This window comes from Lithobates pipiens, unplaced genomic scaffold, assembly GCF_037356315.1.
Source record: "Lithobates pipiens isolate NorthernLeopardFrog02 unplaced genomic scaffold, aLitPip1_a1.2 Scaffold_41, whole genome shotgun sequence".
Classification (NCBI taxonomy): Eukaryota; Metazoa; Chordata; class Amphibia; order Anura; family Ranidae; genus Lithobates; species Lithobates pipiens.
In genome coordinates this window covers 6,981,407-6,995,519 of record NW_027507861.1, presented here as the reverse complement: position 1 = coordinate 6,995,519, position 14,113 = coordinate 6,981,407, and the positions used below count along the sequence as shown (strand labels likewise).

General features: G+C 45.7%; 1 protein-coding gene across 1 annotated transcript; it reads right to left on the bottom strand.

Moving 5' to 3' along the window:
* Nucleotides 1-827: 827 nt before the first annotated feature.
* Nucleotides 828-1,799, bottom strand: LOC143956770 (olfactory receptor 52Z1P-like). The gene has a single exon (XM_077466950.1). It carries the CDS (start codon nucleotides 1,797-1,799, stop codon nucleotides 828-830), a length of 972 nt encoding a protein of 323 aa, XP_077323076.1.
* Between the last annotated feature and the right edge of the window lie 12,314 nt (nucleotides 1,800-14,113).

Sequence of the window (14,113 nt, the reverse complement as noted above, 5' to 3'; positions counted from 1 at the left end):
AGATGTCAGATTGAGGAGACCCATCTACAATTAGATGTCAGATTGAGGAGACCCATCTACAATTAGATGTCAGATTGAGGAGACCCATCTACAATTAGATGTCAGATTGAGGAGACCCATCTACAATTTAATGTCAGATTGAGGAGGCCCATCTACATTTTAATGTCAAATTGAGGAGACCCATCTACAATTTAATGTCAGATTGAGGAGACCCATCTACAATTTAATGTCAGATTGAGGAGACCCATCTACAATTTAATGTCAGATTGAGGAGATCCATCTACAATTTGATGTCAGATTGAGGAGATCCATCTACAATTTAATGTCAGATTGAGGAGACCCATCTACAATTTAATGTCAGATTGAGGAGACCCATCTACAATTTAATGTCAGATTGAGGAGACCCACCTACAATTAGATGTCAGATTGAGGAGACCCATCTACAATTAGATGTCAGATTGAGGAGACCCATCTACAATTAGATGTCAGATTGAGGAGACCCATCTACAATTAGATGTCAGATTGAGGAGACCCATCTACAATTTAATGTCAGATTGAGGAGGCCCATCTACATTTTAATGTCAAATTGAGGAGACCCATCTACAATTTAATGTCAGATTGAGGAGACCCATCTACAATTTAATGTCAGATTGAGGAGACCCATCTACAATTTAATGTCAGATTGAGGAGACCCATCTACAATTTAATGTCAGATTGAGGAGACCCATCTACAATTAGATGTAAGATTGAGGAACTCCAAAAAAAAATAATTCTACAATTTATACAGCAGCCATGAAATCAGAACCATCTCTTTGCCACCAACGTTCTTAGAGGAAGGTCACCCCTCTTCCTTGTCTATTACTGGTCATTCTAGTAAATATGATGAATGTCTTCTCCCGTATTTCTCTCGTTCTTACTCCGTAGATGATCGGGTTCATCATCGGTGGAATGAGGACATAGAGGTTAGCAAAAATAATATGGAACTGCAGAGAAATGTATTTGTGGCCGACTCTGTGAGCTATAAAAGAAAAAAAGGCCGGGATGTAGAAGAGAATGATAACACAGATGTGAGAGACGCATGTATTGAAGGCCTTGAAACGAGCCTCGGAGGATGGGAGCCTCAGAACGGCTGAGATTATTACACCATAGGACACTATAATAAGGATCATGTCTACTCCGGATGAAGAAGCGGCTATGACCAGTCCATACACCACATTGACTAGTATGTCGGCAGTAGCCAGCTTGGCCACCGACATGTGCTCACAGTAGGTGTGCTCTATCACGTTGGTTTGTTGGAAAGGTAATCTCTTAAGTAGAAAGACGAATGGTAGTACCATGGATAAACTTCTGAAAACGGTCATCATGGCTGCCTTGACTATGAAGGAGTTGGTAAGAGTTTTGGCATATGTTAAAGGGTGACATATAGCGCAGTAACGGTCATAGGCCATGAAGAGCAAAATGGCGGACTCAATGACAAATGTGAAATGGATGAAGAACACCTCAGTCAGGCATCCGTTGAAGGAGATCTCATGAGAATTAAACCAGAAGATGCTGAGAGTCTTCGGGACAGTAGAAGAGCTCAAGAGGACATCACTGAGTGCCAACATCATCAAGAAAATATACATCGGCTGGTGAAGAATCTCATTGGTTGAGATAACCAATATTAACGTAGAGTTGCCCAGAAATGACAGAACATACATGATGGAGAATGGGATGGAGATCAGGAGATGCGAGTCCTCCAGGCCAGGAATTCCTATCAGGAGGAAATAATCAGGGTGGAAGCTGGTGGAGTTCCACATTTCTTGGGTAATCCGATTGCCTGCATTGAAAAAGAAGTCAAGAATGAGCATCCTCAGCGATGGTAAAGGTCCACCAATGACCTACTTTAGGAGAAATTATCGGAGGGCATAAGTCGACATTGTACTGGATTGGGCGGTTGGGCAGAATTAGGCATGGCAGTAGCCAGTGCCATCCTTCTTCAGGAGTTACTGTAGCATAGATAACTGTATACAAAACACAAAAAAAAAACACAACCTAATACATGTGATGCAAGAACACAAAAAAAGCACAAAATAATGTTTTTGCAAGAACTGTGTTTAAGTTGTTTGCAGGAGACCCCGGAGAGTATCGCGGATGCCCATTCACTGTGTTGTATGCTGTATACAGTCACCTATGCTGCAATAACTCCTGAAGAAGCCTCGCTTTTTGTGAAACACGTCGAGAATGTAATATCTGTCACTAAATGCTGATTGGACCAACTACTGCTGAATGAGAACATTTTATTGAGCAAGTAACATCTGTAGCTTTATATATGGTGACCAAACCAAAGAAGGTCAAACATGACCGTCATATGATTATTACTGGTTTTATTGAAGAAATTTTAATGAAATGAATAAATGGATTTGTACGTTTTTAATAATATATTGTTGTTGTTGTTGTTTTTTATGCACCTAAAAAAGTCCATCTCTACCTGAACAATTTCTATTAAAATCTTGGCATGTGGTGCAAGGATTGAGTCTTCCACCCACACATACAATCTATTCTTACAAAGCAACGTCACAATTATTTAGGAAGACAAATCATTCATAGGGTAAGGGCTCAATTACACGTTGCTTCAGCTTCAACATGGCTTCGGACAGGCTTTGTTAAAGCTCTCTGAACGCCAGTTACCAAATAAAATGGTTAGCTTAGAGTCCTGTTTACACCTCTTTTGCTTCGCCTCTGCTTCAAAAATTATACCCCATGTAGCTTCAGTGGCGCTTCAAAGCATGTTCAATGCCTCCATAGAAATCTGTGGCAAAGCTCGCTTGAAGCCCAACCGAAGCCTCATTGAAGCCCCACCGAAGCCTCATCGAAGCCCCACAAATCCTCACTGAAGCTTCATTGGAACCCCACTGAAGCCTCATCAAAGCCCCACCGAACCAAAGCCTCATCAAAGCCCCATCGAAGCCCTACCAAAGCTTCATTGAAGCCCCATGAAGCCTCACCGAAGCCCCACGAAAGCCTCATCGAAGCCCCACTAATCCTCACCAAAGCCTCATCGGAACCCCACTGAAGCCTCATCAAAGCCCCACCGAACCAAAGCCTCATCAAAGCCCGATCGAAGCCCCACCAAAGCTTCATTGAAGCCCCATGAAGCCTAATCAAAGCCCCATGAAAGCTCATCGAAGCCTCATCAAAGCCCCACCGAAGTCTCATCAAAGCCCCACCGAAGCATCATCGAAGCCCCATGAAGCCTCATCAAAGCCCCACCAAAGCCTCATCAAAGCCCCAGCGAAGCCTCTTTGAAGCCCCACTAAGCCTCACTGAAGCCCCACCAAGCCTCACTGAAGCCCCACCAAAGCCCCACCAAAGCGTCATCAAAAGCCCCACAAAGCCCTACCAAAGCCTCATTGAAGCCCCACTGAAGCCTCATTGAAGCCCCACCAAAGCCTCATCAAAGCCCCACCATAGCCTCATTGAAGCCCCCCTGAAGCCCCACTGACGCCTCATCAAAACCCCACTGAAGCTTCATCGAAGCCCCACCAAAACCTCATCGAAGCCCCACCGAAGTCTCATCGAAGCCCCACCAAAGCCTCATTGAAGCCCCACAAAGTTTCACCGAACCCCCACCGAAGCCTCATCGAAGCCCCATGAATCCTCACCGAAGCCTCATCAAAACCCCACTGAAGCCTCATCAAAGCCTCACCGAACCGAAGCCTCATCAAAGCCCCATCGAAGCCCCACCAAAGCCTCATTGAAGCCCCACCAAAGCCTCATCAAAGCCCCACTGAAGCCTCATTGAAGCCCCCCCCAAAGCCCCACTGAAGTCTCATCAAAGCCCCACTGAAGCCTCATCAAAGCCCAATGAAGCCCCACCGAGGTTCCACCCAAGCTCCACCAAAGCCTCACCCATGCTTCATCAAAGCCTCATCAAAGCACGAAGCAAAATCAAGGTGTAAACATGACTGTAAGCTAACCATTTTATTAAGTGACAGGAGCTGTGACTGGTGTTCAGAGAGCTTTAACAAAGCCTGTCCAAGGATTTGTTTTGAATCAACATGTAAACTAGCCCTAATTGTCACATTAGCCAACACATTGAAGCCCCACCAAAGCCTCACTGAAGCCTCATCGAAGCCCCACCGAAGCCTCATCGAAGCCCCACCGAAGCCTCATCAAAGCCCCACCAAAGCCTCGTCAAAGCCCCACCGAAGCCTCGTCAAAGCCCCACCGAAGCCTCGTCAAAGCCCCACCGAAGCCTCATCAAAGCCCCACCCAACCCCCACTGAAGCTGGGGGTTCGATGGGGACTGTCAGCTAACCATTTTATTTAGTGACAGAAGCTTTGACTGGCAATCAGGGAGCTTCACCAAAGCCTGTTCAAAGCCTTGTTTTGAAGCAATGTGTAAACCAACCGTTACTGTCACATTAGCCAACACATATAGATCATCATTTGTATTATTGAACTGAGATCAAAAAGATAAAAGTGGACCTTCCATTAAAAGGGAAGATCCACTCTATTGAAAGCCTCCAAGCCCCCTTAAAAACAAATCACCTGCAAAAACATTCAAAAAATTAGGCTGATAAGGCAAAAAGTAAAAAAGTTAAATAAATGACCTCCATCCTTGCTTCTAATGCTTTTGGGAGGAGTTGATGACATCACTGTGGATCACCGCTCTCTCCTGGGATAAGAGTCTGGTGCAGATTTTAACAATTTTGCACGCGCCCTATAACAGATTGACGGATGGACAGACAGGTCTCTTTTGTCTCTCTGAGTGGACGTCACATGACGCAGGGGCGTGCAGCGGCGCGATCTGTCACCGGCTGTGTCCACTGATGACTGATCACTGTACCGGCCCGCTGCTAGTAGCATGTGATCGTTGTGACCAATCACAGCAGATAACATGACAATTGTAAACAATAGATGGCTTTCTTCTCATGCCATTCACTGTGTACAATTGTGTTGCTAGCTGTGATTGGTCACAATGATTACATGGTACAGATAGGGCCAACCATAGCTAATCCCAACACTGAATGAATCAGTTTCATTCAGTAAAAATGATTGCTTATAACAGTGAAATTCACTGGTATAAGCAATCACAATGTGTAAAAACACACAGCCATTGATGTCTGAACCGCTGGCAACAAAAGTCAGTACACCCCTAAGTGAAAATGTCCAACTTGGGCCCAAAGCGTCAATATTTTGTGTGGCCGCCATTATTTTCTAGCACTGCCTTCACCCTCTTGGGCATGGAGGTCAGCAGAGCTTCACAGGTCACCACTGGAGTCCTCTTCCCCTCCCCCATGATGACATCACAGAGCTGCTGGATGTTGGAGACCTTCCCCTCCTCCACCTTCCATTTGAGGATGCCCCACAGATGATCAATAGGGTTTAGGTCTGGAGACATGCTTGGCCAGTCCATCACCTTCACCCTCAGCTTCTTTAGCAAGGCAGTGGTGGTGTTGGAGGTGTGTTTGGGGTGGTTATCATGTTGGAATACTGCCCTGCGGCCCAGTCTCTGAAGGGAGGGGATCATGCTCTGCTTCAGTATGTCACAGTACATGTTGGCATTCATGGTCCCCTCAATGATCTGTAGCCCCCCAGTGCCGGCAGCACTCATGCAGCCCCAGACCATGACACCCCCACCACCATGCCTGACTGTAGACAAGACACACTTGTCTTTGTCCTCCTCACCTGGTTGCCCCCACACACGCTTGTCACCATCTGACACCAAATACCTTTATCTTGGTCTCATCAGAGCACAGGACATGGTTGCAGTAATCCATCTCCTTAGTCTGCTTGTCTTCAGCAAACTGTTTCTTGTGCATCATCTTTAGAAGAGGCTTCCTTCTGGGATGACAGCCATGCAGACCAATTTGATGCAGTGTGTGGCGTATGGTCTGAGCACTGACAGGCTGACCCCCCACCCCTACAACCTCTGCAGCAATGCTGGCAGCGCTCATACCTCTATTTCCCAAAGACAACCTCTGGATATGACGCTGAGCACGTGACCTCAACTTCTTTGGTGGACCATGGCGAGGCCTGTTCTGAGGGGAACCCGTCCTGTTATACCGCTGTATGGTCTTGGCCACCGTGCTGCAGCTCAGTTTCAGGGTCTTGGCAATCTTCTTATAGCCTAGACCATCTTTATGTAGAGCAACAATTCTTATCTTCAGATCCTCAGAGAGTTCTTTGCCATGAGGTGCCATGTTGTACTTCCAGTGACCAGTATGAGAGAGTGAGAGCGATAAACACCAAATTTAACACACCTGCTCCCCATTCACACCCGAGACCTTGTAACACTAACGAGTCACATGACACCGGGGGGAGGGAAAATGGCTAATTGGGCCCAATTTGGAGATTTTCACTTAGGGGTGTACTGACTTTTGTTGCCAGCGGTTTAGACATTAATGGCTGTGTGTTGAGTTATTTTGAGGGGACAGGAAATTTACACTGTTATACAAGCTGTACACTCACTACTTTACATTGTAGACAAGTGTCATTTCTTCAGTGTTGTCACATGAAAAGAGAGAAGAAATGTCACTGAAGGGTGTACTTACTTTTGTCACATACTGTGTATCCTATTGTTTATAGTCTCTATAACTTTCATACAGAATAAATAATATTCTCTGATTTGGGAGATTTTCCCCAAAGAAATGGAGCAGAAGACATTTTGGAATAAATGTATGCAGAAAGATTATTTATTTGCAAATTTTTATAACAGAAACAAAGAAAAACAAGTATTTTTATTTTCAAAATGTTCATCTTTATTGTTTATTTAGCAAAAAAACAAAAACAAAAAAAAACCCCGGCAGTGATTAAATATCACCAAAAGAAAGTTCTATTCGTGTGGGAAAAAAAAAGATAAAAATGTAATCTGGGTTCAGTGTTATATGACTGAGTAATTGTCATTCAAAGTGCGAGAGCGCTGAAAGCTGAAAATTGGCCTGGGCAGGAAGGGGGTGAAAGTACTCGGTGTTAAAGGGGTTAAAAGGAAAATACACTTTTTCGTGAACAAAATCTATTCTTCCTTTAGGAAAAACGAGTCCCCCTCATACCCATCACTAATCCAGTTTAGGCTCAGTTCACACAAGCCTGACTAAGTGCAACTTTGCAACCTGACTTTGATATTATGCATTTAATGGGGCTTTGCTGTGGCTTTGATGGGACTTTTGATGTAAATTTGATGTGACTTTGATGTGACTTTGATGTGGCTTTCATGTGACTTTGATGTGGCTTTGATGGGACTTTGATGGGAATTTGGTGGCTTTGCTGTGGCTTTGCTGTGGCTTTGCTGTGGCTTTGATGTGGCTTTGATATGGCTTTGATCGGACTTTAATGTAGGGTTGCCACCTGTCCAGGATTCACCCGGACAGTTCGGGTTTTGAATCATGTGTCCGGGTTTCAGTCCACTTGAAACCTGGACACAATATTCAGGAAGTAATGTAGCTCAGTACAGTGAGGGTGAGGGGGCACTATGCAAGCCACATTACTATTCTCCTTGCAGTGCCCAAAGGTGTCCTAGGTTTTTTACAATCCTTTACAGAATGCAAAAAAATATATTTTTTGCTTTATGCCACTAAAGTGTTGGGGTTTGGCTTGAAGAAAAAGTGGCAACCCTACTTTGATGTGATTTTGATGGGACTTAGATGGGGCATTGATGTAGCTTTGATGTGACTTTGATGGGGCTTTGATGTGACTTTGATGGGACTTTGATGTGGCTTTGATGGGACTTTGATGGGGGTTTGGTGGCTTTGCTGTGGCTTTGATGTGACTTTGATGTGACTTTAGTGGCTTTGATGGAACTTTGGTGGCTTTGATGTGGCTTTCATGTGACTTTGATGGGGCTTTGATGTGGCTTTGATGTGGCTTTGATGGGACTTTGATGGAACTTTGGTGGCTTTGCTGTGGCTTTGATGTGACTTTGATGTGACTTTAGTGGCTTTGATGGAACTTTGGTGGCTTTGATGTGGCTTTCATGTAACTTTGATGGGGCTTTGATGTGGCTTTGATGTGGCTTTGATGTGACTTTGATGTGGCTTTGATGGGACTTTGATGGGGCTTTGATGGGACTTTGATGGGGCTTTGGTGGCTTTGCTATGGCTTTGATGTGACTTTGATGTGACTTTAGTGGCTTTGATGGAACTTTGGTGGCTTTGATGTGGCTTTCATGTGACTTTGATGGGGCTTTGATGTGGCTTTGATGTGGCTTTGATGGGACTTTGATGTGGCTTTGATGGGACTTTGATGGGGCTTTGGTGGCTTTGCTGTGGCTTTGATGTGACTTTAGTGGCTTTGATGGAACTTTGGTGGCTTTGATGTGGCTTTCATGTGACTTTGATGGGGCTTTGATGTGGCTTTGATGTGGCTTTGATGGGACTTTGATGGGGCTTTGGTGGGACTTTGATGTGGCTTTGATGGGACTTTGATGGGGCTTTGGTGGCTTTGCTGTGGCTTTGATGGGACTTTGATGGGGCTTTGGTGGGACTTTGATGTGGCTTTGATGGGACTTTGATGGGGCTTTGGTGGGACTTTGATGTGGCTTTGATGGGACTTTGATGGGGCTTTGGTGGCTTTGCTGTGGCTTTGATGGGACTTTGATGGGGCTTTGGTGGGACTTTGATGTGGCTTTGATGGGACTTTGATGGGGCTTTGGTGGCTTTGATGTGACTTTGATGTGGCTTTGATGTGACTTTAGTGGCTTTGATGGAACTTTGGTGGCTTTGATGTGACTTTGATGTGGCTTTGATGGAACTTTGATGTGACTTTGATGTGGCTTTGATGGGACTTTGATATGGATTTTTACTATCTGTGGCATTGAATTCAGACCAAAGAAGCGCTGGAACCTTTTCTAAAGTTGGACAGATTTGTGTAGTATCAGCCAAGACGGGTCTCATAGGGAAACATTGAATTTCACATGTCATCTGACTTGGGGTTTCACAGGATGGACCCTATGTCGCATCAGTGTGGACCAGGCCTAAGACCCCTTTCACACTGGGGCGTTTTTCAGGCGTTTTTCATGCGCGTTAGCGTTAAAAAAAGCACCTGAAAGAAGCTGCAACTGCAATCCCAATGTAAAAGCCCCGAGTGCTTTCACACCAAGGCGCTGCGCTGGCAGGGCGTCAAAAAAAAGTCCTGCAAGCAGCTTCTTTGCATCGCTTTTGGAGAGGTGAATACAACCGCTCCTAAAGCGCCCCTTCCCATTGAAATCAATGGGAAGCCCCTGTAAAACGCCAGAAAAACGCCTGAAAAACGCTATTGGCAGCAGGGTTTTGTGGGCGCTTTTAACCCTTTATTTGGCCACTAGCAGGGGTTAAAAGCGCCCCAATAACGCTCGAAAAACGCTGGTAAAGCGCTGCTAGTTTACGAGCGTTTTTCTGGCGCTGACATTGTGAAAGGGTTCTTAAAGCACTTGGGCTTTTACATTGGGACTGCAGATGAGGCTTCTTTCAAGCGCTTTACAGGCGCTTTTTTTAACGCTAAAGCGCCTGAAAAACGCCTGAAAAACGCCCCAGTGTGAAAGGGGTCTAAGGGAAGAAGCAAGACAGCTAGGAACCGTCATTTAGTGGCAAACATTTTTTTTTTTTGCAAAACATCACTTTTGCAGCTGTACATCATACTGTAAATACTTACCTCGGTGGATGCAGAACTGGTCCCCTGCCGCTTCTAAGACTGAGAACTGAGCAACCAAGACCTCACTTAGTTCTCAGTCTTCAGTGAGCAGAGCGCCAGTGACTGTCAGCCACCAGCTCTCTGCTCTGCCCCTCCAGCGCTCGCTGAGCCCCGGCTGGGGACGGGGGCAGCTGGCTCAGGCTCTCAGTGGCATGCTGAGAGGTTGAGCCAGCTGCTGGTCAGAAATCTGAGTGGATCCTGCCTATGTGGTTGGGATCTTTTCCAGAGCCTGGATCTGCTGAGTGACATCAGCCAAAAGTGGGTTGTAGCCCTCTGTCCACAGATAACGGGACACGGGCGTGCAGAATGATCTGCTCTCCTGTGATCTAAAGGAGAAATAGGGGCAAAAAAGCTTTGACCACACTTCTTCAAGACAAACACATTTGACTCGAAGGCCAGGGGAGAGATTTGGGGTCTAATAGACACCAGATCTCTCCATAAAGAAGACCTATCATGGCCCATGCTGCCATAAGGGATGTTGTCCATCCTTTGTGAAAGCAATAAAGTTAATACAAAAAATAAATAAAGAAACAGTTTAGAAAAAAGATTAAACCCATTCATGGAAACTGTATGCAAATTTGTGTTCATGGCTTGAAGGGGCTAAAACAGGGTGATACTTGCTGCAGGCATCACCCCGGTACCACTTTTTTAGAGCGGGCGGTTACAAAGTAACATTATTTATAAACATTGATCAGACAGAGATACAAAGTAACATTGTTTATAAACATTGATCAGACAGAGATACAAAGTAACATTGTTTATAAACTTTGATCAGACGGGAGATAGAGAGATACAAAGTAACATTGTTTATAAACATTGACCACATATGATGCCTTATAATGGAGTCAGCCATGTCTTTAGATAATAGAATCATCTACATACATTGAATGAGGAGTATCTGAGGATCTTACTTACTATGTATGACGCCAGCCGTGTCTATAGATAAGGGAATCATCTACATAAAATGAATGAAGAGTACCTGAGGATCCAGCTCACTCTATATATATGTGTCTCTGGACAATGGAGCCATCTACATACAATGCATGAGGAGTGACTGAGAACCCTGCATATTATAAATGATGATGTGAGTTGTGTCTCTGGAGAAGAGACTCATCATCTATATACAATGAAAAAGATGTAAGCGAGGATCCATGATGGACATGCAATGAAGGAGGAGCACCTGAGGATCCCGTGTTCTTCTATGTATGATGTGAGCCGTGTCTCGGGATAATGGGATTGTCTCTCCAGCACAGTGAGGAGGATCCGGTGTGGAGAACTTCTGTAGAGGAAATAATGGAGCTGGATCTAATATATAGAGAACACCGAGTCTCAGGACATGGACAATCCACCGGGGAGACAATGCCGCCCACATCCTAGGATGAGATAATAAGATCCCTCAGGGAAATCTATCGCTATGGAGTCATTGTCATAATATTTCCTTTGTATCATTTAAAGATGGACTTCATATCAATAAATACAACATTCAATACAGTTGTGTATTCATTAACATTTTACTTAAAACCCCCAAAACATTTTATAATAATATATTTCTGAAAGCAACGACCCTGCAAAATAAAATGGTGGCAGCTGCAAATTTTATGGAATACAAGATTTGCGATACTGGTTATCAAATCAATATTACTTGTAAAATGTACTCTCATTTATTATAGGGCACATAAATACAATCCAATATATATACCGGTATATATATTGTAAAATGTAAAAAATTAGATTGCAGTAGTCCATGGTCCATCCTGCCAACCCCTTCACCCCCCATGGCTCCTTCTCTGCTTATTCTCTCAGCAGCCCATGGTCCATCCTGCCTATCCCTTCAGCCCACCCATGGTCCACTATCTGCTCCTGCTCTTCTTCATCTCCCAGGAGCCCATGGTCCATCTTGCCTATCCCTTAATTCACCATGGTCCACTCTCGGCTCCCACTCTGCCTTTTCTCCCAGCAGTCCATTGTCCATCTTGCCCATCCCTTCATCCCCCATGCCCACTATCTGCTCCTGCTCTGCTTCTTCTCTCAACAGCCCATGGTCCATCTTGCCTATCACTTCATCCACCATGGTCCACTCTCAGCTCCCACTCTGCCTCTTCTCTCAGCAGTCCATGGTCCATTTTGCCTGTTCCTTCAACCCTAATGGTCCATTATTAGTTCCTGCTCTGCCTCTTCTCCCAGCAGTCCATGGTCCACCTTGCCTATCCCTTCATCCCCCCATGGTCCACTATCAGCTCCTGCTTTGCCTCCATGGTCCACTGTCAGCTCTTGTTCTGTCTCTTCTGGCAGAAGACCATGGTTCATCTTGCCAGTTCTTTATTCCCCCTGGTCCACTATCTGTTCCTGTTTATCTCTTCTACTAGCAGTCCATGGTCCAACGTGCTTATTCCTTCACCCCCACCCCGCCCCTCTGGTCCACTATCAACTCCTGCTCTGCCTCTTCTCCCAGCAGTCCATGGTCCATCTTGCCTATCCCTTCCCCTCCCATGGTCCACTATCAGCTCCTGCTCATCCTCATCTCCCATTAGTCCAAGTTCCATCTTGCCTATCCCTTAATCCACCATAGTCCACTATCAGCTCCTGCTCTGCCTTCTCTCCCAGCAGTCCATGGTCCATCTTGCCCATCCCTTCATCCACCATGGTCCACTCTCAGCTCCCACTCTGCCTCTTCTTTCAGCAGTCCATGGTCCATCTTGCCTATTCCTTTAACCCTAATGGTCCATTATTAGCTCCTTCTCTGCCTCTTCTTCCAGCAGCCCATGGTCCACCTTGCCTATCCCTTCATCCCCATTGTCCACTCTCAGCTACTGCTCTGACTCTTCTCCCAGTAGTCCATCTTGCCTATTCCTTCAACCCTAATGGTCCATTATTAGCTTATGCTCTGTCTCTTCTCCCAGCAATCCATGGTCTATCTTGCCAATTCCTTATTTCCCATGGTCCACTCTCCCCTCCTGCTCTGCCTCTTCTCCCAGCTGCCCATGGTCCATCTTCCCTATTCCTTCAACCCTCATGGTCCATTATTAGCTCCTGCTCTGCCTCTTCTTCCAGCAGTCCATGATCCATCCTGCCTATTCTTCCATCCCCCATGGTCCACTATCAGCTCCCACTCTGCCTCTTCTCCCAGCAGTCCATGGTCCACCTTGCCTATCCCTTCATCCTCCTCAGTCCACTTTCAGCTACTGCTCTGACTCTTCTCCCAGTAGTCCATCTTGGCTATTCCTTCAACCCTAATGGTCCATTATTAGCTTATGCTCTGTCTCTTCTCCCAGCAATCCATGGTCTATCTTGCCAATTCCTTATTTCCCATGGGGCACTCTCCCCTCCTGCTCTGCCTCTTCTCCCAGCTGCCCATGGTCCATCTTCCCTATTCCTTCAACCCTCATGGTCCATTATTAGCTCCTGCTCTGCCTCTTCTTCCAGCAGTCCATGATCCATCCTGCCTATCCTTCCATCCCCCATGGTCCACTATCAGCTTTCACTCTGCCTCTTCTCCCAGCAGTCCATGGTCCACCTTGCCTATCCCTTCATCCTCCTCAGTCCACTCTCAGCTACTGCTCTGACTCTTCTCCCAGTAGTCCATCTTGGCTATTCCTTCAACCCTAATGGTCCATTATTAGCTTATGCTCTGTCTCTTCTCCCAGCAATCCATGGTCTATTTTGCCAATTCCTTATTTCCCATGGGGCACTCTCCCCTCCTGCTCTGCCTCTTCTCCCAGCTGCCCATGGTCCATCTTCCCTATTCCTTCAACCCTCATGGTCCATTATTAGCTCCTGCTCTGCCTCTTCTTCCAGCAGTCCATGATCCATCCTGCCTATCCTTCCATCCCCCATGGTCCACTATCAGCTTTCACTCTGCCTCTTCTCCCAGCAGTCCATGGTCCACCTTGCCTATCCCTTCATCCTCCTCAGTCCACTCTCAGCTACTGCTCTGACTCTTCTCCCAGTAGTCCATCTTGGCTATTCCTTCAACCCTAATGGTCCATTATTAGCTTATGCTATGTCTCTTCTCCCAACAATCCATTGTCTATCTTGCCAATTCCTTATTTCCCATGGGGCACTCTCACCTCCTGCTCTGCCTCTTCTCCCAGCTGCCCATTCCCTATTGCTTCAACCCTTATGGTCCATTATTAGCTCCTGCTCTGTCACTTCTTCCAGTAGTCCATGGTCCATCTTGCCTATTTATTCATCCCCATGGTTCCGTATCAGCTCTGTTGTCAACACATGTATAGTATTTCCTTATATTCAGTGGCCACAATGGAACAACCCCCGAACCCCCCCCCCCCCCCCCCCCCCCACACACACTTCTTTTAAATGTCAGACAAGGCAAGGACACCATAGACAGGGCCTGTATGGCCCGCCAGGAATGTACACAGAAATGATAAAAAATAATCAATTTTTATTCCATAAACATGAAAACAATAAGGTGCAAAACACCATTAAAAACAACAAATTCACGTAT